This window comes from Bactrocera tryoni, chromosome 5, assembly GCF_016617805.1.
Source record: "Bactrocera tryoni isolate S06 chromosome 5, CSIRO_BtryS06_freeze2, whole genome shotgun sequence".
Taxonomy (NCBI): domain Eukaryota; kingdom Metazoa; phylum Arthropoda; class Insecta; order Diptera; family Tephritidae; genus Bactrocera; species Bactrocera tryoni.
In genome coordinates this window covers 35,256,899-35,280,681 of record NC_052503.1, presented here as the reverse complement: position 1 = coordinate 35,280,681, position 23,783 = coordinate 35,256,899, and the positions used below count along the sequence as shown (strand labels likewise).

The window sequence follows — 23,783 nt, the reverse complement described above, 5'->3', positions numbered from 1 at the left end:
ACGGGACGATGGCCATCTACGAGAGAATGATGTTGAGCCATTTTTGAAAAGTGACTTTTTTAGTGTTTTCCAGAAACATCTTTAAATATCCATCGCTTTTTACGGCGATAAAGCAATCTTTGCTTTATTTGGAGCAGGTACGTGGGATTGCTCATTATTGTTTTCTCATGCACAATATTTCATCACAGATTTCTTGCACACCTTTAATCGACAGTCTGCTAATACGATAGCGAGAACTTTGATCATGTTAAACTGTGTGGAGCACGTTGAAACTGGTAAAATCAACTTTTTACAGTCAGCATCGAAGGGCTACCATGTAAATCATCCAACGCTTTTGGCTTTCACTGCGCGATATCTCTTCCAAAAAAAAAATTTAATCCCCAACTTTCCTTAAATTACTTCACAGATTCACTGAAAAGGCAAGTCAGCCATGTACACTGAGGTCCACATATTCGGCACTTTAGAGGTTTTTGATTAACGTCATTTTATGGGTTTGCCAATAATCCAATACCGTCCAAATATTTGGAGCACTCACACACTCGCTTTAAGTTTCATTGTGAAAATGTTCAAAAAATGCCTAAATTTTTATTAAATATATATCCATGATGTCTAAGATACTTTAAGATACTTTTCGGATCAGAATAACAATTATTTTTAATCAAGAATAACCAATAAAATACTTTGCAAACCAAAATGATCGTAAGAGCTATCTCAGAAGAAAAAAAACTTTTTCTTGTCTTTCACCGCACTTAAATTCAGTGTGTCATTCTCCGCCATATAAAAGAGCCCATTAATGTGACACCCTTTGCAATCGTAGATATTATTTCGCTCAAAATTAAAATAAAATTTCCTCACGGACGACTTCGGAGTCATGTTTCGTAGAGATTTCTGTACGTAGAAGGAGAATATGTAAATTTAAATATTGCTTTATCTCGTTTGCATCCGATTTGGAAGCGAAGCACACGATGTGAAACTATAAAAACAGGCAGAAAGAAGATATTTTAGGTTTTATGAAAGCTTTAGTAATTTATTTTCAGTAATAACAGGTAAGTATACAAATTACAAGAAGTGTATCGCTTTAATTCGAAATAAATTGTGTGGCACAGAAAAACATTATTCTTGCGATTTGTTTATGAGCAGAAAGGGGAAAGAAAGAGTGAGTGAGTGCAGTAAAAAAATAATAAAAATATACCACTTTCAGAGAGATTTTTCTTTAGGAAAGGCTATGTCGCCACAACATTTTTCTTACAGGCTCAAATCTCACAAGTTCAAGTGAAAATATGTACTGTTTGAGATACTAACTCGTAATTAATCTTGGGAAACCCCACATCGATAAATGAGCAAAGAAGGTATCGGCTGCCATGGACTGCTGCAGGGGAAGTATATGTGAAAGCCCATAATGTTTTATCGTATTTTTGTTTGGTGGAAGGCATCGTAAAAAATTTAGCCAGTGTTCAACGTGCCGCTGTCATCAGTATTTGTGGCAGGAATAATGGGATGCCCAACTCCTCTCTCCCTGGAAGTGAGAGAACAATTGCTAAACGTCAAAACCACCTAAACTTTGACAGTTGACTGGATTGGGGAGGTTTTGACGTTTAGCAATTGGAAACGAGCGATGGCCAGATTGAAATCTTACCAACAAAATATATAAACGGAGGGATTTGTTGCATCGTTCAAGACCTCTTATCAAAAATGCAAAACAATGAAAATTAAATAAATTTGTGAAATTTAAAGGTATTTGATGAAATGTTTTGTAATTTGAAACATCATAGTATTATTTTCAATTGAAAATTATTAAAAAATTTTAATGATTGAGAGCTAACAACCTTAAATCCTATTATTGGGTATTGAAAGGACAAAAGTCAGTTGTTATAATATTCTTTAAAAAGATTTAAATAGTTTCTCCATATAATAAATAACCACTATTTAGAAATTTATATTCGTACAAAATTTTGGGTATTGGGTTAATAAATGCCCAAAAATTGTTATTTTGTTCGATCTGGCCATAATGGAAAATGTTATAAAAAACGCTTATTTTGAGCCGCTCTCACACTGGAATAAGTTGGGCATCCCATTATTCCTGATTTGTGGTGTACTACGAATCTCATCAACTATGGCCCGAATGTTTTACTGCATTTAGCACCGGTGTACATAGCCGCTAGGTGTATGGCCGCGAAAGCTGTCTTCAGACTCCGAGAATCGGATAAATGAGAGCCTAAGCACTCTGGAATTGTCGCTCACTTTGATTTTATTGTAAAATACTTGGACTACCAGGTAGCTAAACATATCCCTGGCTGTCGCTTCTCTGCTCACATACCATTGAAGTAGGCATGGGAGGTACGGAGTGGGGTGGCGAGCTTATTTAAGGAAGGATCAAAGCTTGCGTGAAGTATTGGCGGAGGAGTACAACGTCGGGAACTTTCTATCAGCTCCAGTTTTAGTTTGCCTGACTGCTGTTATTTCATGAGTGGACTAATATGTGTGCCTGGCCATTGCAGTATTGAAGGAAACTGTAAGGCTGATGGGCTTGCTAGGGCAGGTACTTCAGTCTCAATAACTGCGGGATGGGAACGGGCAAAAGTAGGGTTTCAGACCAGCAGCTGTGAAGCCTTATGGTCCTTCTAGCCCAGTTGAGAAGACTTTAAGGCAGCCGATCTCAAGATTGATTCATAGGCGAAACACCGCCGTTTTGTAGATGAAATCACATACCTCGGGACTTGCTCCATCGATTTTAAACGAATTCGGTGCATAAGGGTTTTATAATATTCCTATGTTGCAGTGCAAAAATGGGCGAAATTTGACTACAACCACGTCTTCTTCCCATCTAACACAATTTTAAATTCCATTTTTTTCTTTCACTTTCCAGAATACCAATCAAAATCCATAAAATATAATGGGCTAAAACTTTGCGCATATCTGTCTCTCAGTTCTTGATCGAAAATTGTCCAAATCGTACTACAATTATGCAAGCCTCCCGGTACCGAATATGTAGACCCCAGTTTCAATTGCGAACTTTTTTGCGAAAATATTGGTCAATATATATATGAGATATATTATTGAAGAGATATATTATTGAAGTTCGGAAGAACTTAGTACTTCCTTACTTGTTAATACCCAGTGTATATGACAGCTATATACTACCGACGGTTCCGAAAAATGAGCTTCTTGGGAAGTAACGATCGTGCGCAAAATTCAGAGCAATATCTCAAAAACTTAGATACTATTTCGCGTATAAAAACAAATAGACGGACATGGCTAAATTAACTCAACTCGTCACGCCGATCATTTACATATATAGTTTATAGGGTCTTCGACGATTCCTTCTAGATGTTAAAAGCTTTTCGGAACATTTAATATACCCTTGTCGGGAATAAGAGGAAGAATTCTTCTTTCGCCTTCTCCTAAATACTACTTCTACGACCTTCTTTTTCATGGGCACAACTTAAACAAAAGCGTCTTCTACTCAAATCTACCAGAGCAACAGCAGCAAATCCAGCAGTTAACAGTTTGCGGTTGAGAAAGAAAAATAATACAGAAAAGCAACAATGGCGAAAAGTGCAGCTGCCATTGCCGTCAGCTTAAAATTTAAAAAATGCACACATCGCATAAATACGTTCACACTATTTACATAAGCCAATGCGACCATCATTAAAGCGCCTAGGAAGCAGCCCAGCTGGCACACTCCCAAGTTGAGATTTGCAATTATTTACACGTGGTCTAAAAAATTTAACAAACTCAGCACCTGACCGTGGTCACAAGCCCATCATTACGTACACCGGCTGCCCCGCTACCCTGCGCTAAGCACCAAGCGCCAGGCACTGGGCACCAGCAACGCTACAAACTGTGCTAAAGAAAACTGTAAAGAGTGCAAATTAAAGTGGGCTTAAGAAGGTAACAGAGCGTGTAGAAAGTACACAGGCATGAAAAGAAAATGGTGTTTGCAATGCGTGTGTTTGTGACTTCGCGGTGGCGTTGAATGGGACGGTGGTGGATTAAATTGCCTCATTCGTGCAGCTCGTACTCGCATAAATTCGCATTTATTATATCAACCCAACTGTGGTGCCGCGCGGTGCGGTGCTTTAGATGCGGACGATGAATGGTCAAACATTTATATATAAATGGGCAAAGCAGCATTTGGATATACAGGTATGTAGTTTGTGCGTTTTATAAGGAACTTTTAAAGTAGTTTTTTTCATGGAAATTGTATTTAGTCTGTTACTTTAAACTGTTGCTAAAACACGTTGTTGATATCTGATACATTTCTGATTTTCATAGTATTAAATGTAGAGTTAATGAAGAGAACGAAGTGTCGTCAATTCGTCGTTAAGCTTTCGTTGCTTTGTCTCAAAGAAATCAAATGATTAACTTCAATGTGATGTTTAATTGTTGGACTGGCTGCAAAACTTAACTTCTTCTTTATTGGCGTGGGCACCGCTTACGCGGTTATAGCCGAGTTTACAAGAGCGCGGTGGTTCTTCCTTTCGCTGTTAGGCAACAATTGGAGAGTCCAACTGTAGTGTGTAGGTCCTTCCCCACCTGGTCTTTACAACGAAATGGAACCTTTTCCTCTGCTTCAACCGGAAACTTTCAGAGCTGAAGTGTTTTCATCCTTTCAGATGACATGGAAGCCTTCCTCTGCTTCCCCCGGCAACTATTGCGTCGAATACTGTCAGAGTTGGAGTGTTTTCATTCATTCGGACGACGTGGCCTAGCCAGCGTAGCCGCTGTCTCTTAAAACGAACCATAAATCTTCCGCAGACGCCAACTCATCAGATGATAGCATCTTCAAAGCCCCTGCACCATATAGCAACACGGTAATAATGAGAGACTTATATAGACTTTAGGCAGGTTAACAATCTACAGATGATCCAAGTAGAGATACTTTTTTCCATAGCTTAGATAGACCACGCGTTGTCAAGCCTAAACAACTTTTATAAATCGTTCAACTTTGTTACGAAAATTCATATTCTGTAAATAATGTCGGCCTACTGAGCGTACTGTTCACAACACCCTCACCCATCTTGAGACCCATCATTCATTATATTTCGACCGAATATACCACCTCCATTGAAGAAAATATGGTAGTCGTAGCTGAGAGTGCACTCGAAGATCGTGGAGAGTGGATTCGGCGCCGTTCTCAGCAAATTGGATTGACGAATGCGAATGATTGAAAGCTTGTAAAATATATATTGTGCAAGAACTGAGGTCTCTCGACCTTCCCAAGCGACACCGCTTTGCTCTATGGGCTCTAGAAAATTTCCAAGAAGATCCTACGTTTGCGAGCCAAATGTTGTTCAGCAATAAAGCTCGGTTCTGGATCAAAGGGTATGTAAACTAGCAAAATTTGCACTTTTGAAACAAAAATCAACCTAACCTAGGTTCAAGAGCTGCCATTTCATCCAGAAAAACAAGGTTTTGGTGTGGTTTGTGTGCCGCTGGAGTCATCGGTTCATATTTCTCAAATATCATGCCGATGAGAAAATAACCCTCAATGGCGATCGTTATCGCACCATGATAACCGACTATTTGCTACCTGAAATTAAAGCTCATGACCTCGGCGACATTTGAGAGACAAATTTTCTCGAAAATTGGATGGACCATCTGAGACATAGTCGCGGCCAACATTTGAAAGAGATAATCCTCAATGCCAATAATAAATGCCAAAGAATGTTCGTTCGAATGATAATTAAATTTGAAATTTTTGTGTTTTTTCTTTACAAAAGTAGGGAACTTCGAAGGGGATTTAGAAGTTTACTGGCACCGATGTATTCTGGTCACCACTCACTGGGGTATCATTTATGAAAAAAATATAAAAATGGATATTTGATCGCAGAATTTTTCTGCATAGCGGCCGGGAATCAGAATACTTGATACTCGAATGTGTTGTTCGAACTGTACTTACCTCGGTGCCGATTGGTCTGCTTATCGAACATGAGCATAGCGTCCTCAATCTGCAATTAAAATAAGAAAATAATATTGAAGAAGATGAAATATAACCATCAATTATGCGGTAAACGATTAGCGATATTCTCTTCGAAATTTACTAATAAGAAATATAATTAAGATAAAGCATGCGAAATTTAGTGCTAAGGAGCAGGAACTTGGACGCGAAAAAATGCGAATTTGTCATTAGTGATGTCCGTCGTGGCAAAGTTGAGTTTCATTAAGTTTTGTCACTTTACAGCAAACCGTTATGTCTCAATTAAAATAAAATAAATGTCGCCCGAGCTGCTGCTCTGTGGATTCGTTGGTGCTGCAACGATTGGGTGGGTGAGTTTATAAGCTCGTGTGTGTGTGGGTGTTTGTGTGAACACCTCCTTGTGGGTGTTGACGCCGTTCCAATGTTGATCAGGAGAGACGAAAACGTAAGCCCATCTGGTAGGTTGCGAAGCCACTGCCGGCTAGTGGATACTGTGCAAAGTTGGGATAGAGAGCGATAAGTTGCTCCTGAAGTGGTTGGCAAATACATGCGAAAATTGCACATAGTGTATTTTATAGGGTGTTCCTTTTGTTTGAGTTCAACGCCTTTCGTCATTATCGGCTATTTTACTATATGAATGGAGACTTCAGTTTATGTGGTGCGTTGGGCGCATATTGAAACTCAGTTTTCAAGATTTCAACAGCTATCTTTTCGAACCTGCTTTTAATCGTTATTAATCGATTACTTAGCACCAAATTGAAGCAGACCAGCGGTTCTACGGCTGCACCCTGTTTACACACATATAAGCTGAAACTCTGACCAGTATCATAGATTGGTCGTAGCAGATTCCCTTACATGCCGCTCATTTTGGCGCAAATGTTGGCTCACTTTTTGTTGCTGTTATATGAACATGCTTCGTGTTCGTTGTCAACAAGTTCAGCAGCTGCGAAAACTTTTCCCATTATTCCAAATAACTGATAATACCTCAACTTGCTAGGCAACAAAAGCAACAATAACTACTCTCAGCTCTCATTGGGAAAGTATGGGCCATTGAATACAGTTTAAGCTCCGAGTCGTGCCCGTACGCTGCTACTGCTGCTCGATTCCATACTTCAGCGCAGCTGTCAGTTGTCTTCTTCTCTTTAATTAGTGCTACGCTCTTTCTATTACAACCATTTCAAGTTTAAAAAGTGACTTACTAGTCCACTAGCACTCATTATAGACTGAATAGGGTATGTTAAGTTTGGTACGAACTTTGTAGGACCCAGAAGGAAACGTCGGTTAGACTGTAATATATATATATATATATATAATATAAATGGTCAGTCATGTCCTTCTATCTGTCCGCCCATATATACCCGAACTAGTCCTTTAGTTTTTGAGATATTTAAAGAGCCTGTATGGATAACTTTTCCATTTGACGAGCTATCTCCACACAATTTGGCATATTATTATATTAACCAAAGCAACGCTGTATTGTCCAAAGAAATTGTTCTGATCGGATCACTATAGCATAGAGCTGCCATACAAACTGATCGATCAAGTTGAAGCCCCTGCATGGAAACATTTTTATTTGACAAGATCTCTGCACAAAATTTGGTATATATTATTATCCAAGGCAACGGTACAACCTCCGAAGAAATTGCTTAGATCGGACTATTATAACATATAGCTGTCATAAACTCATCGATCAAACTCAAGTCCCTGTATTGAAAACTTTTTTATTTGATGAGATCTCTGCTCGAAATTCGGTGTGGATTATTATCCAAGGAAACGGTATAAGCTCCAAAAAAATTGTTCTGATCGGATAACTATAGCATATAGCTGCCATACAAACTGGTCGACCAAATCAAAATAAAAATATTTCTATACCCTTTTTGTGCTATAAAAAGTATACCTGTAAAGGGTTTTAGCATTTTTTCTTATTTTTGGTATAAATATAAACGTGTGTATGTAAACGTATCTATTATCTCTCTGCTTTTTAGCGCTGAGTGTACGTCCGCATCAGCACGAATAAATCGAATCGCTTCTAATTATCGAAAATTAATTGCTATATTTAATACAAACTAAAACCATTTTACTTGAATTAGTTTTTTTTTAGCAGCTTTATTCATTATGTAACCACATAATATTATATTTAGCCGTCCAGTCGATATTTTGACACACGGGTCACTTAACCCGCTCTGCTACAGCGTTGGTCATGTAAGTACTTATATAAACTATTGGCAATGTGTACTTAAGCGCAGAAGAAAAGTTTTCGTAATTGCATGAAAATTGATTAGTGAATTAATCATATTGATGGCGAATATTTCTGCGCTGCAAACACTGAAATTCACTCAAAAACTTGGTCGCGAAACTGCTATATTGTTATTAAGTGGACAGCAGCTTGATGGCTGGTTAACTCCACGGTGGGTTCGGTGGCAAATTGCCTGAATGGCGATAATGAAAAAGTTTTCCGCTAAGAGTGGGTTAATAGTAGTTAAACTAACGAAATGAACGAAATGAAGGGACAACACTCACAACTTGTGTGTATTGAGTGATTTTAATGGAGTTTTGTATGTCATTAGAAAGTTTTAAAAACAGCGTGGTTTTCGGTATGAAACATAGGTTTGCTTTTGTGTGTATCAAAAAGGTTTTTTCGCTCAAACGGTTCTTAGCAATGACTCAAACTTAGTGTGGAAAGCAAAAATAAGTATTTGAATGGTTGCGATATGCTGTGGTGCTCAAATCTGAATAATATTATTCGAGCATATTGTACCGCTGCCCTTGATAACAACGCTTGCCGATTTTCGTTAAGATATCTTGTCAAATGAAAAAGGTTTCCGTACGCTAATTTGATTACGAACGCTCAATTTTTATGGTAGCTATATGTTATGGTCATCAAAAGATGGGTTTCTCATCCGAGGCTGTTTGTCGTTTTTCATTGGGGTGGGCTTTTTACGTGGCGGGTCCCAAACCCAGCGCACAACCCTATGCAGGGGATGTTTCGCCTTCTCACTTTAGCTCACCTTTGAACGGATGTTCTTAGGCTACCCAGAGGATACTTGGTCAAAGACCGGAAGTCGTAAGCTGCTTGAGTCATATGTAAAAGAATCGTTTCTGGCCACTCCCAAGTGAATGGCGATCAGAGAACTTTCCTCACTTGCGTGAACTTCTACACATGACCCCATCCTTTAAGAAGATATGTTATGGTCGTTTGTACTGACGGTTCCGACAAGTGAGCAGCTTCTTGGTGAGAAAAGTTAGGATACTAAATTTTAGATCGATATCTCAAGAACTGAGGGACAAGTTAGCGTACATACAGACAGACGAACATGACTAGAACGACTCCGCCCAACATTTTTATAAATAATATACTTGTATGCTTTATTTGTTTTTGGAAACTATCGGTTCCTTTCATAAGGACGCTATAAAAATAGGGACAAAAAACGACGACATATTTTTTCCAGCTCTTTTGACATTTCTCTTCAGTAATATTTGCCAATTCATTATGGAAAGATATCCGATCCAACGACGAGTCGAAATTATAAAAATTTACTATCGAAATTCGGAGTCGGTGGCCTCAACTTTATGAGCGCTAGGTCCACTTTATGGTCGTCATAGTCGTCCCGTCAGATCAAAAATTGAGCGTTTAGTGGAAATATTTGAATCCACAGACAAAGAACAAAATGTTTCCATGCCAGTGAGATAAAGAAGTGCCCACAGTGTTGAGAACATTGGCACCGCTAGCGCATCAATTGATCAAGATCCAAATCAGTCTCTCACACGTCGTTCTCAAGCGTTGGGTATCTCTGTGACGTCGTCGTGGCGAATTTTGCAAAAAGATTTTAGCCTACATCCTTACAAGATCAAATTGATGCAGGAACTGACGCCACTTGACCACCAGAATCGTTGTAAGTTCGTGAATCGGGCTGAGCAACATCATCTTGAATGATGAGGCTTATTTCTGGCTGAAAGTCTTTGTCAATAAGAAAAATATGCGTTATTGGTCAGGCAGCCATCCACACATACTCCGTGAGTTTCCATTGCATTCCGAAAATATTATGGTTTGGTGCCGTTTATGGGCTTGGCGGCGTCATTTTACCGTACTTCTTCCGTGATGATCAAGACCGGCACTTTACTGTGAATGGGTATTGCTACCGCTCAATGATAACCAAATATTTTTGGTCCGAATTGGATATTACAGACATGGACAATATGTGGTTCCAACAGGACGGCGCAAGCAAGGCGAGCCCCACAGCGAATGTCACACTCGATTTATTGAAAGGCAAGTTTGATGAAAGGGTTATATAACGAAATGGCCCAGTCAATTGACCGCATCGTTCGTGCGATTTGACGCCGTAAGACTATTTCCTATGGGTCTACGTCAAGTCTATGGTCTATGCCAACAAGCCAGCATCGATTAATGAACTTCGTACAAATATCGAACATGCCGATTTATGGTAGAAAAGCGTCGAAAATTGGGTTCAGCATTTAGACTTCTGCAAGCGTGCCGTGGTTGCCAAGCAAAAGAAATCGAGTTCCATACATAATTGCTTCGAATGTACATAAAGATTTTCGAATTTATAGTTGACTGAAAACATATACATATATCGGTCAATATACAGTGGTTTAAATTTGACCAATGCTTCTTCTTTCCAACTGACTGTTTATGTTGATCAATATGTCTGGCATTTTATTGAAGTTAAGTGAACAAGTTTTCTTGAAATAATATAAATGAAATCATTATGTAGTTTTTCTAAGAATGCTTTGCATTAATAAATTTCTAACCTCTGGGAGAGTTATATATAAAAGAGTAGCACATATTTATACTAATCTTAGAAAATATTTCTTCTGAATATCGGCTAAATATCATCTGTAGTGCATGCAAACCAAGTGTAATATTCAAATATATATATGTACCATATGTATGTATATGTACCAATGCGATAAATATATCATATTTTGCCACCTGTGTTTCAACGACGGGAAACTTTTTCCTCTCTTTATGCGCACAAATGTTTCATTACATTTTTTCTGCTGGAGTTGAGGAAGTACACTGTCTTCCGTACTTTGCGTGTTCTTTTGACTGTGTTTAGATTATTCGCAGTGACAGCGCATTCACTCAACTGTGGAGAGAATATGAAATTTTATTGTCGACCAACATCAACTGTCGCTCCGAATCTTTACGAGTATATGTATGTATGTATTATATCTGCTGGAAAAGCAGCGGAGAAAAGCGGTAGCAGCTGTTACTGTTGACTACAAGTTCCTTACAACATTGTTGGTAGTGTTGTAGTCAACTTCATTCATAAACGAAACACTTATTAAAAAGATTTTTATATTGTAGACAAAAACGTGGGATGACAATGGTCGAAGAGTTTTCAGTGCTACTGCTAGCGGTTTTGTTGAGAATCATTTTATTTTCGGTAAGTCTGTATGTAAAGTATATTTAGGATGTAGAAGAATGAATTTAAATAGTTCTTCCATCATATTACTTAGGCCCCAAGGTACTGCTTCTAGATTCCACATTCTAAACAAACTCTAAATTTATTAACTTCATTGACTATATATATGTATATAACTATTTTATAGATCAGTTGTTCTCTTGCTAATTCTATCTACCTTAAATAGGGTTTTTGTGAAAATTAAATATAAAAAGAAAGTAAAAAAATATTCAAGGTTGCTTTTAAGATCAAGCCTGATGAATACGACGGGTGGGGTAGCAACTCTCAGCCAAGTACTTTGATTATATCCTGAACCGATTTCGCTTTATATGCAAATTATCAGGTCGCTTTTCTATCCATGCATGGTTAAAATTGATCACTTGTTGTCTGTAGCGAATAGTATTAACAGTTTCACCAGGTTTTAAAAGCTCCTGATATCTTCTGATGCCACCAAATACAGAGAATTGCCGTCATACCGCTTCGATCTGTTTTCGCAGACGGTGTTGATGGTTGTTCCGGATTAATCTATGATTTTTTTCGTTTCGGATTCATAAAATAAATCCATTTTTCATCGTCAGTGACAATTCGATGTAAAACTGATTTTCGTTCGTGTCTTCGAAACAAAATTTCACTAGTGTTTTTTTCAGTTTTCCATTTGTCTTTCATTCAATTCATGTGACAGTCATTTTCCACAGTTTTGGATCTTTTTCATAGCTTTTAACGGTCTGAATTTTTTTGTTGTGCAACATTGAACATTGCTGCGATTGGTTCTTGACTCAAAGTATCATCTTCATCCTAGATTGCTTGCAGTTCGGCGTCTTCAAACTTTTTTGGTGGTCTTCCACGTTTTTCATTTCCCACATCAAAATCATTAACTTGGAAACGCTGAAGCCATTATTTCCCATGTTGCTTCTGATAGAGCATGATCGTTATATGTCTGGACAAGGATTGGCTGTGACTTTGCAGCACTTTTCCTCAAATGGAAATAAAAAATTAATGATTTCCTCAAATCATAATTTTTCGGTAAAATATTTGACATTTTCAACACCATGAAAAAATGTGATGTTGTTTGTCCAATGACTGTAAGGTTATTAAATATATTTGACAGATGACATACCAACGAAACGAAAAAAAATTAAGACTCGTTCACAACAAATGTTCCCTACCAATTCATTTGAAAAGGTTTTTCGACGCTACAAAAGTATGTAGACCTATAGGGACAGCAACCATGCCATATTTTCTTCCGATCTTTAGACATTTATCTTCAGTAAAGTTTGCCAATTCATCGTGAAAAGATATACGAGTGGCCTCAACATTAAGTGTTATCTTACCGCTCACTTCATACTGGTACACCAATATGTTCAAGACAAGTTGAATCCGGTCGTTTGTCTGTCTTTGCAAGCTGTAACTTGAGTAAAAATGAAGTTATTATCATGAATCTTTATATACGTATTCCTTGGTCAAATGGGTAGGACGGTGTTGTAAATAGGCGTAATCGGATCACTGCCACTCCAAAAAACCCCTCTTAAATATTAAATTTATAAATTTGGTAAAACAAACCGCATAAAGAAGGGCACCTGTGGTTTAAAAATCTGTAAAAAGTGGGCGCGACTCCGGCCATAATAGATTTAATGAGTATAATTCCCGAACCATTGAAGCTGTCACAGTCAAAGGGTGAGTCCTTTTTACAACTCTTACGTCAGTGTGAATACAGGTGATATGGATGATAATCCCGCCCACTCTTCAAATAACCTTTTTATTAAAAACTTATTAAGTGCGATATTCAATTTGATATCCAGAATGGCACATGAGGACCTCTTGCAGCTGGTGGCAAAATTGGACAATGGGAGTGGCACCGCCCACTCTACCCTTGTTGAATAGGTGCGCTTGAGGCTACAATGCCCAGTGTAAAACGAAACATTTAGTCGGCATTTGTCCCTCGGAAGCTTAATTACAATCCTAAACCTAGTTAGCTTGTAACCGATCATTGGCAATTTTGCCTGACGCATGCCATTGTTGCGGTGCCAATAATTTTCGCTGCTCACTCTCTTCACCTTGCGGCCAACCACAACGCATGGTTCCGGTCCTACCATTCTGGAGGCAGCTGCAGAGCGGGCAAGCTCGTCAGCTAAAATCACATAACTGTGTGAGATATATAAATGAAATTTATAGAGAATATTTTCCTGATGATATTACATATATTTGTATGCCAGAAATTAGTTGAGGCGAATCAATTCTACTTTTACCCTTCATACACTACAGTGGGAAAAAACAGTAAGATTTTTAAATTTAATTTTCGCGTGGTAACATATTCGTCAATACATTTTTTTTCTAGGTTGTGAGGTTGTCAGTGATATCTGTGCCAAATCTCACGTCCAGAATGTTGGAAAGGGCTTTCTGAAACAATAGTTTGCCGTGGGCAAATGGTTTTATTTGGCACAAGTTATTCGAGAACGCGTTGACGACGACATACCTTCAAGACGGACACCAACATCAACTGATGATCAACACGTTTATGTGATAAAGGAATTGGTGCTTGAGAATCGGCGATTAACAATCAAAGATTAAACTGGCATTGCTGGAATATCGGAAGGATCAGTGAAAACCATTTCGAAATACAAGTATCATTTGTGCTTACTTAATAGCAGCGAAAGCACGATTGGTTCCAAAATCGCTTAAGTTTTTCTAAAAACAACATGGCGTTAACGTCTGTAAAATTGCTTTTCGACTACCGGGAGGTCTGTAAAATTGCGCGTTAAGGTCTGTGAAATTGCTTTTCGACTACCGGGATGCCATGAAACGCACTATTACTCGCAATGAGTCTTGGATCTATGCTTACGACCCGGAAACAGACTATCAATCGGCCGAATATCGTGGTAAAGGTGGGCCGAAAAACCCACGACAAAGCAGGTCAAAAATCAAGGTTGTGTTGACAGTTTTCTTCGATTATCGAGGTATGATGGACACCGATTTCCTTCCAACTGGCCACACATACCCATAAGGAATACTATTTAAGTGTTATGAGTCGGCTGCGCGAAGCTGTTCGTAAAAATAGAAAGGAATTATGAGTCGACAACTCTCGGTTTTTGCAAAATTTTCAACAAAATACAATGTGGTCATTACTAACGCTAGACCCTTTCAATCTTATTTACACATAAGAATTTTGATCCTCTTCTTCAATTGTTTCTACTCAATTTCATACATTTTTAATGATGCCTCCAAATTCTCTCTTGTGTTTGATTCCGCTGTATAACTATTTTGGTGAGAGAGCAGAGCTCAAACAAAACGAGCAAAGAAGTGGCGAATCGAAGATGGCTATTATTTTTGTAAATACATACATATATATGAATGTATACATTTAAAATGCCAGCAAAATTCTTGCATATTTGAGAATCTTAAGTGTGCGTTGAATTTAAAATGCAGACTCATTTCCTTGGTCAGCACAAGGGTAGAAAGTAGCAGAACAAAAATGTAGATATGTATTTTAACGTTACATTTGAATACATACGAATTTGATTGAGAATGCAGATAAACGAGTAGTAAACATTGAAGGAGAAAACCAAAGCAAGAAATTTCAAAAGCAACAACAATTATAAAGACGCTTTGATACTGCAACGGTACACACGATAACAGCTGAGAAAATAACTACAGCGGAAGGAAACAAGCAACTACAAAGACTGCAATAACAACAAAATTGCTGCACATTAGGTTACAAAAAAACACGCAAAGCTACAACAACATACAAAACATGAGAAAATATTACGCAGAAAATTGCGCAATAATAACAAAAACAACGGCTTGTTGAAGAATGCTGTGAGATTTGAAACCAAAACCAAGCATTTGTACATAGCGCAGGGAATGCCTATTGTTATTGTAGTTAGTGCTCGGCTGAATGCTTGCTAGCTGCAACGGAAGTGTGCCACAAGTTGCACAGAAGTTGAAAATAATATCGCATTATTTTGCCTTCTTTCAACATTTTTATTTGCGGCGCACATTGAATCATAAGAAACGTTACAGACGCGCGACGACAGCGCGCCATCAACTGCTCCTCACACCCACACCCACCCTGAGGGGACGCTTGAGCCGGAAGGGAGCCCAAGACAAAGTTTTCCAGTGGCTAAGGGCGAGCGAGTTGCGACGACAGACGACAACTGCCGCTTGAGCGCATCAGCCATTCGACTGTGTAAATGAGATGCAACAATGATGCGGCAGCTGCGGCGCCGACTGCGCCAACAGCACAGTTGTCGCTGCCTGGCAGTGCATAAGAACGATGATGGCAACACAAATGTGGTATTTGCGGCACGCGTGCGGAATATGCCAAAGGAATGCGCTAACAATAAAGCATATAGTGCGGCTGGGCTTATAGACAAAGGGCAAAGCGAGCGCGCGCGGCTGATGGTTTGTTGCTGTTCAGGGCTGCAGCAGTGTCTGTGTGCGTGCGCTGTGGTAAACTCTGAAGAAAATATGGGAAAATCGCTCGATGATTATGTACAGCATGTGCGCAATAAGGCACAAAATAACAGCTCAGATATGGAAGGAAATGGAAGTAACATAATCATTAAAAACTGTTAAAACAATGGCATCTCGTTGGGTTCGGAACAGTACGAAAGCAAATCGGGTTTTTGGGTGTTCTTTCGGTGTGTGCTCAACCGCTTGCTATGCAAAATCTGTTAGTTAGGTTATGTTTACCTTCAAATATATGCAATACTATCGTCAGCTAAAAGAAATAATGGTGTCAAGTCCTCCTCTTTCATAAAAGTATGCACATATCAGATGAAGAAAAAAAGATTATCTCTCTCAAATGTTGGCCGCGCCGTTGAGTCCAATTTTCGATGACTCAATCGAGCATTTCGACTAGTAACTGGCGTATGACACGCGTCATGTTTTGCTCCAAGGCCTGAGTAGGAGCGGGCTTGTCTACATAGACTTTAGGCTATATATATCCCCAAAGGAACAGGTCTAACGGTGTGATATCATGGGATCTTGGTGGCCAATCGACCGAGCAAAACTTGAAATTATCTGCTCACCAAAGTGTTATCTCTTTTGTGTACCGATGATTCCACCAAAACTTTCTTCTGGATGAAATGACACCTCTTGAGTATCTTCAGGTTGCTGTTTGCTTCAAATGCGGCAATTTTGCCTGTTTACATACTCATTGAGCCAGAAGTGGGTCTCATCGCTGAACAAAATTTGGATTAAATTTCGGATATTCTTAGAACTTTTCACGAGTCCATAGAGTGAAGCGATGTAGGTTGGGAAGGTCGAGTGGCTTCAATTCTTGTACAAGCTTTATTTTGCTTTCAATTTAAGATCTAGACGTAGAATTTGCCAAGTCGTTTAATATTTCAGTCCGAGTTGCTGCGAACGGCGATGAATCCACTGTCTTTGTATACACGGCAATATTTTCTTCACTGCATGTTGGACGTGTTCTATTCGGTCGAATATTATCCAGTTATGAATGCTGGGTGTCAAGATGGGTGATGGTATTGCGTATAGATTGTTCAGTAGGCCGATTATGTTGACCATAAGTTGAGCGAAGCGCGCGAAACTCATTCTTTACGGGTTTTTTAACGTGGTACCCAACTTGGCGAATAGAAATGGCTTAACCGTCAATTAAAGTAAAACTGAAATGGTTTTATTTACTAGGAGCTAAAAGATCTCTAAGGTGTCTCCTTCTTTCGGAGGTTCTTGTCTTCAATCTGTTGATAAGGTGAAATAAGGGTCTATCATTGATAGAAAGCTGTCATGGAGGCCAAGTATTGTGGAGAGAATAACGAAGGCATCAGTTGTCTTAAATTACCGTAGAGGAGTTATGGGAAAAGGTGAGAACTCTCACTAAAAGTATTTTTTTTTTTGCTCTACGAAACTGTAGTCAAGCCAATTATGTTTAATGGCGTATTTATCTGGCGGAGGGCGATCGAAAAGACTACACTTTCTGAAAAGTTTAAACGTGTAAAAAGGATAAGTTGCTGGAGAAGAGCACTGCGTCGCTGAGACTAGTCAGGCGGCTTCTCCACTCTTTATATACTGGCGAGGTTAATGTGGATGGGGAGAACGCAGTGAGCTTTTCCACTTATGAGCAAAATTAAGATAGATTGTTGAAGGGAGAGTTTTCTGTAGGAAACTTTGCGTAAATCTTAGCTTTAGGCTACCGGGCTCCCGTAGTGTCTTTCAGACAGAAGTGGCTGCTGGCTAATTACTGTGGCGTTGGATGCACTGCTGCCAAGTTGGAGGTGTGAGCATTCACTTCAACAGCAGAGCTGCAATATTAGCGCCCAACACGCTAAGTGTACGGCCAAAGATAGACAGCGTCAATCTATTTTATCCTCAGTCTCTTTTGTTGACGCGTTTACAGCAGAATCGATGGCCACTGCAAAATCGATGAGCTTGCCAGAGGGGGCACCCTTGTCCCGCTCACATCGAAAAGGGATCGAACTGCATCTCTATTGGTGTCTTGCGTTCTTGCACTTGACCAATGGACCTCCCGTGTGCTTAGCAGATACAGGTCCACGACCAGTTTGTCGACCTGTAGGGTTTTTAGGATCCAGTATATAGAAATTTATAGGCGTCACAAAGGACTGGCGTTCTATGCTATCCAAGACATATTCTACTTATGATCGACCTTAAAATGTGATTTTTGGTCAAATAATCGGTCACAAGCGTCGATGGAATGTTGGATTCTGAGCAATTTTTAGACGTCAGTCAATTTGTGCGTAACAAACCGTGCACACACCTTTCGTAAGCCCAAATGTTCGATCAAAATGCGATAAATCAATGTTTTGGAGATATTCAGTTCCATTTCAATGAATTTCAATAATGATTTCGGCTGATTTTTGATGAATTCGCGCACAGTTTCGATGGAATTTCCGATGATCAAGGATTTTGATTGGCCCACATGTTGATCGTCATTTATGTCCTCACGACCACTTTGAAAACGTTGAAATCACTCGTTAACTCTGCTACGCGATAGGCAATCATCTCGATAAACTTGTTTCAGCAATTAAAACGTTTCGGTAAAAGTTTTACCAATTTGAAAACAAAATTTAATGTTGGCTCTTTGTTCGAAGCTCTTTTTCGAACCGACTTCACTTCCAATCGATAAAATGTCATGAAATTCTCACTGGACTATCGATAAAGATAGCAGATTCTAACGCTCCAGTCGACATATAGATGACGCCACCAGGGGGCGCTAGATTCAAAAAGTCCTGTTTACTTTCGAACGCTCCTTGTATATCTTAATCTAAGTTAACCCACGTGTTGCCTAAAGTAAGAATACATGCCATATTTTGTGAAGATATTCGGTCAAACGAAAAAATTTTCCATACAAGAAGATGACTTTTATCGTTTAATTTATATGACAGTACGAGTATATGTTATATTTGTCCGATATTGGGCAAATTGGATAATTGGATAAATTGCTCCTCTCTCAACGATTTGTTGAAGAGCTCGGTGGAACGTGTTGCAAGAGCTTACTCTTTTCTGAATGGTTCAGGGTTTATTCTGTGGCAAGTGTGAAAATGCTTTGTATGAGACCAGTTAAAGTCCACTGCAAATATTACTTCCAAACTCCATCGGAAGAGTCTCTTCCACGTGTTCGTATACTTAAGTATCGCAACAGTGTGAGATAAGCAACGTATTTATCAGTTTATTGGCATCTTACAACATCGTAAAACAACATCAATTTACAGCCGAGCGGTATGCATCAGATGCCACCAACAAGTCGCAAAATGCCATGCGACCATCAGTCATTAACAACAACAATAACAACAATAATAGTTGTCATCAAACATCAGCGCCAGCGACGTAACTTCGCTCATTTGATGAATCATTCGGATGCGATGCACAGTGAGTGCATAAAAGTCAGCAAGATATGTGGATTGCAGTGCCCACAAACACACACACACATATGTGTACCTTATGCAAGTAAAATATTGCACTTGCACATATGTGTGCGTATGTGTTAAGGACGGAATGTGGATATGTACATGTAGTGGCATGCCACTTTGACGAGAATGGCACGTCCATCACGGGATATTATGATGGCATCGCAGATGTTAATGGTGATGTAAACGACGATTATGGCGGGCATGCTGGTGGAATGCGAGCGGTGTTGGTATGCGCCTGGCGCGAGTTTGGTTATACGACCTTTTAATGGTAATGGTAGAGTTGCAGCTTCGACCGTTTGGTGCATAAAACCTTTTTTCGTAACAACGTCGAAGAAACGCCAAAATTAGCCGGTAACAGCGCGAAAAACAAATGTCCGCTCTGCAAGCATTCAACAGTTTGGCGGATTGCGACCCTGAACGCAAATATCTGGGTCTACGTATAACACTCACACATGTATGTATGTTGTACTTTCACGCCTCATCGGTCTACTTGCTACGACATGGAGCACGTGGCATAGTAAAAAGAAAAGCACAGAGCGTGTTCGTGCTGAAATTGGCGGTGTATGACGTCACGTTCAGTAATTTTCTACTTTTGTAGCACTCGATCATGTTTCGGGATTGCCTCGTCTTCCATCACTATTATTTTTACTCGATTTTTCTATTTCCTGTTTGTTGGTTCATTACGCTTAATGCATGGAAGTGCGTTAAAGCTTACGCATTTTGTATGCTTGTCCCATCTTACATTTGTCTTATTACCACTCAGAGGGAGGGAAGGAAATTAATAGGAATACACTTAAAAATTTTATGTCTTGCCGACACATTATAAAGTGTGTTGTTTTATACAAGTAATTTTCAAGAAACAAAAACCGTCCAATCAGACACGAAAAAGTCATTAGGTATGTCCCAATTGCCATAGAGCACATCAAACAGTGACTTTTTGAGGACGCATCGGTGCCTCAATAATAGACTGTGAAATATCACCACTCCACCAAGAATGAAAATTGGCTCTGTTGCCATCTCATTTTGGGCCCATTCATCGAACGTGCGACGTGTTTGATGGTCGTTCGGCATCAATTCTTGCACAAGTTGCATTTTGTAAGCCTACCAACCAAGATACTTCCGCAAAATCTTCCATAAAGTAGATGGGACTCCGATTGTTGCGCGCGTTGGCGGACAGTACTTCTTCGATGCTCTGTTCTACAGTAGCAATATCGTTATCTGTGTGCATTGATCACTAGAGTAAGCGTGTTACGAAACCGATCCTTGGTTGCATATTCTACCGAAGAGTTATAAACGTGTTTCTGGAGTAAGACTTTTGGTTATAAAATGGCAAGACAAGAAGTTCAGATCGGATTACTACAGTATACATATGTATGTATATGTAGCTGCCATACAAACTGATCGATCGGAAACCCGTCCTACTATGGAAAATTTGTTTGTCAATAAATCTTTACGGAATTTGGCCTAGATTACAGTCCAAAGCAACTCTGTAGTATCAATAAATTCCAAACGCTGCACTTCCGCCAGCTATTTATAACATACCGGAACAGTTATGTATATATTCAAATAATGTACTTGGTTTAAATTCACTCTAAGAGTAGCGGAAAAAAACGGACCCAAATCACTTTTGAAAGAGGGCTAAAGTTCGAACCCTTCGTCTCATTTCTCTTATCGACTTTTACAAGTACACAGATCTTCCTTCAGTTTATTGATGTACTTCACTTAGTAGAAGTCTCTCAACAATCTTCTTCAGTATATTTATATCGCGGAACCAACATAAATTCAACCAATAATCTAAGTCAGGAAATCAAGTACACATAACTCTTGCCAAAAGGTGCCGCTTTGGCATCGGTAGGCAATTAAGAAGTAGATCGCTTTTTCAACGAGCAAATATTACGCTCTATGTATAAGTCTTTCATTATTCCCGTCCTATTATACGACGCATTAACAGGGACGATGACAAGCAGAGTCGGGTCTACGTAATCGAAACGGACCCGGATTTTTTCCGGCCAAGGACTGTCAACTCGGCAGAATTCTGCCGCTACAGAGCACGTTGAACATTACAGATAACTATTCCCTGCAAGATCTTTACAGCCGTCCAGGTGAGCGATGAATATCGGTGAAGATGGAACCACGTAATGCATGAGCTGTAAGGTGACATGGATATGGTTAAGAGCATATAAATCCCAAGAATGCGCTGTTTAGGTAATGTCTTTTGCATGGAAGATGATGCTCAAGTGAGAATCTCCTTCGTTTCGAGACCGATGGGTGGATAACGGAAGCAAAGGTGCCAACGTATCCAATGGCCATCTCAATTTTTTTAAGATGTACAATTGGCGAGACCTCGCAAAGAACAGAGGCAACTGGCAAAGTGTAGCTGTCTTAGCCCAGACAAACCCACGGTTGTAGTAACAAAGAAGGAGAAAAAGTGTAAATGGATGTGATTAATGATAATACTCCTATATATTTGTATCTAGTCTATTTGGTCTCTCTTCCGATGCAGTTTTGATCTTTTCTTTGGGGTGTTTTTTAAGTGTCTGGTCTCAAATCCAGCGCTCAGTCCTGGGGATGGATTTTTCATCCTCTCATTTGAGCTTGACTTCAAACGGATGTTTTTTGGCTACCCAGGCTTAAGACCGGAAGTTGTGAGCTGCTTGAACCATATGTAAGAGAATCATTTCTGATCCCAAAAAAATGGCGCTCAGAGAACTTTCCTGAACTTCTACATGCAACTCCATCATCCGTGAGTAGACAATTGAGAAGCAAAGTCCTCTTTCGACGAACAAAGACCAAATTCTAAAAGCCACTCTTCATTCTCGTCCTGCTATATGGCGCAGAGGCATGGACGATGGTAACATCTGATGAGTCTGGGATAAGAGTTTTCTAGAAAGCTTCTGTGTAAGATTTATGGTACTTTGCACATTGGTAACGGCGAATACTGTACAAGATATACGACGACATTGCCATAGTTCAGCGAATTAAGAGACAGCGGCTACGCTGGCCAAGCCATGTTGTCCGAATGGATAAAAACACTCCAGCTCTGAGAGTATTCGACGCAGTATCCGCTGAGGCAAGCAGAAGAAGAGAAAGACATGCACTTCTTTGAAAAGACCACTTCAAAAAGGACCTGGCCAAACTTAGAATCTCCAATTGGCGAAAAGTAAGAATGACTGGCGCGCTATTGTGAACTCGGTTATAACCGCGTAAGCGGTGTCTATGCCACCAAAGACGAAAAAGAATAAGTCTATTTGGATCTCCTGTCTTTTGTAGCAGTCAAGTTTCAGTTTGTTCGAGCTTCTAAATTGAAAATTCAAACTGCTGCCACATCGGCTCCTTTTAGTTTGCAGCAAGCAAGCATATGGCTCGTACATTTCACAGCCTTCCTCTTTAAATATTTTGGTGTATAATCTGTGTAAATATGTATTCACCATAACTATGTTTGCTATACGATGCGATATTGAGAAAGTAAATATAATCCACGTGCATATATTGTATTATATAACAAAATCAACAACCGAGTGTTGCTGTTTTTGCAATAACGTCACATACATCAGCCCACAACAATAACTCGATGTATTAATTATCGTATTAAAAATGTTGTCAGGCATTTTTGGCCTGGTTAAAAATAGCGAACACTGCAGATTTTGGGTTTTTACCGTTAATTGATGAGTTAAAAAGTGCTTTGCACAGCCGCCCAACACCTACACACATTAAGGCCGTGGTGCAAGCTGGCACTTGAATCGATAAGCGGAGTGGTGTGGTGGCACAGCAATGCTGCAGCATAAATCCAAACACACATCGCCATACATAGTATTCACCAGTAGCAGTGTGGCCACAGCGGGCAGCATGTAGCAAGCGCCGGTTTGCTTTGTCATTATTCGGCCGCAAACTTTTATTCTATTAGCCTTCGTTAAACAGCCAGAGCGTTGGCGCTGGATATGGGGCGTGCTATGGGAAGCATAGCTTAACAGAAGACAGACAACCAGTGTGGTGGCTATCGACTGACAACGCGGCATGTGGCTACCATTTATATTTTTAATGTGCATTCATTAATTTATTATCGTAATCCGCAATCATGGCAACTTCAAAAAGCCATCAACAACCAGCTGTAGCCAACAAGCGCTACAACAACAACAATAACAACAGTAATAACAACAATTGTGTATATTAACAAGCATTGTCACATATAGCGGCTGTTAAACGAAATGTAGCGTCGTTTGCGCGAGTCCCGTACTCTCGGGACTACTAATGAGACCAAAATCGAAGAGCGGAAATCAAAAGCTTCTTAAAAGTTTATTACTGATATGAGTGGCTATTCCAAAGCCAAGGGCAACGCGAGTGGATTTTCGGTGAAAATTACTTCACAACAACAGCTGTGCACAGAGCGAAGGTCAGCTTAGGTTAAATTGGGTTAAGAGGCACTTCGACAGCTAAGAGCGCCGGTCCGTTGTGTAAGTTAGATTAGGTTAAACTGGTAAGTCAATAAGCCATGCATAGTATACTCTTGGTCCTTTGCGATATCAGATGGAGTTCAAATGCTAGGTCCAAGAG

At 39.5% G+C, this 23,783-nt stretch overlaps 1 protein-coding gene across 10 annotated transcripts in view; it reads right to left on the bottom strand.

The window, feature by feature from the left end:
• Nucleotides 1-23,783, bottom strand: part of LOC120779091 (RNA-binding protein Musashi homolog Rbp6) — a 463,019-nt gene that overhangs the window by 57,332 nt on the left and 381,904 nt on the right. For all 10 annotated transcript variants that reach the window (XR_005705606.1, XM_040111247.1, XM_040111248.1 and 7 more), the window contains one exon: nt 5,903-5,951. Coding sequence is in view for 9 of the 10 variants with exons in the window: in XM_040111247.1 (XP_039967181.1) it covers nt 5,903-5,951 (49 nt within the window). In the remaining variant the exon portion in view is untranslated. The remainder of the gene's footprint in view (nt 1-5,902; nt 5,952-23,783) is intronic.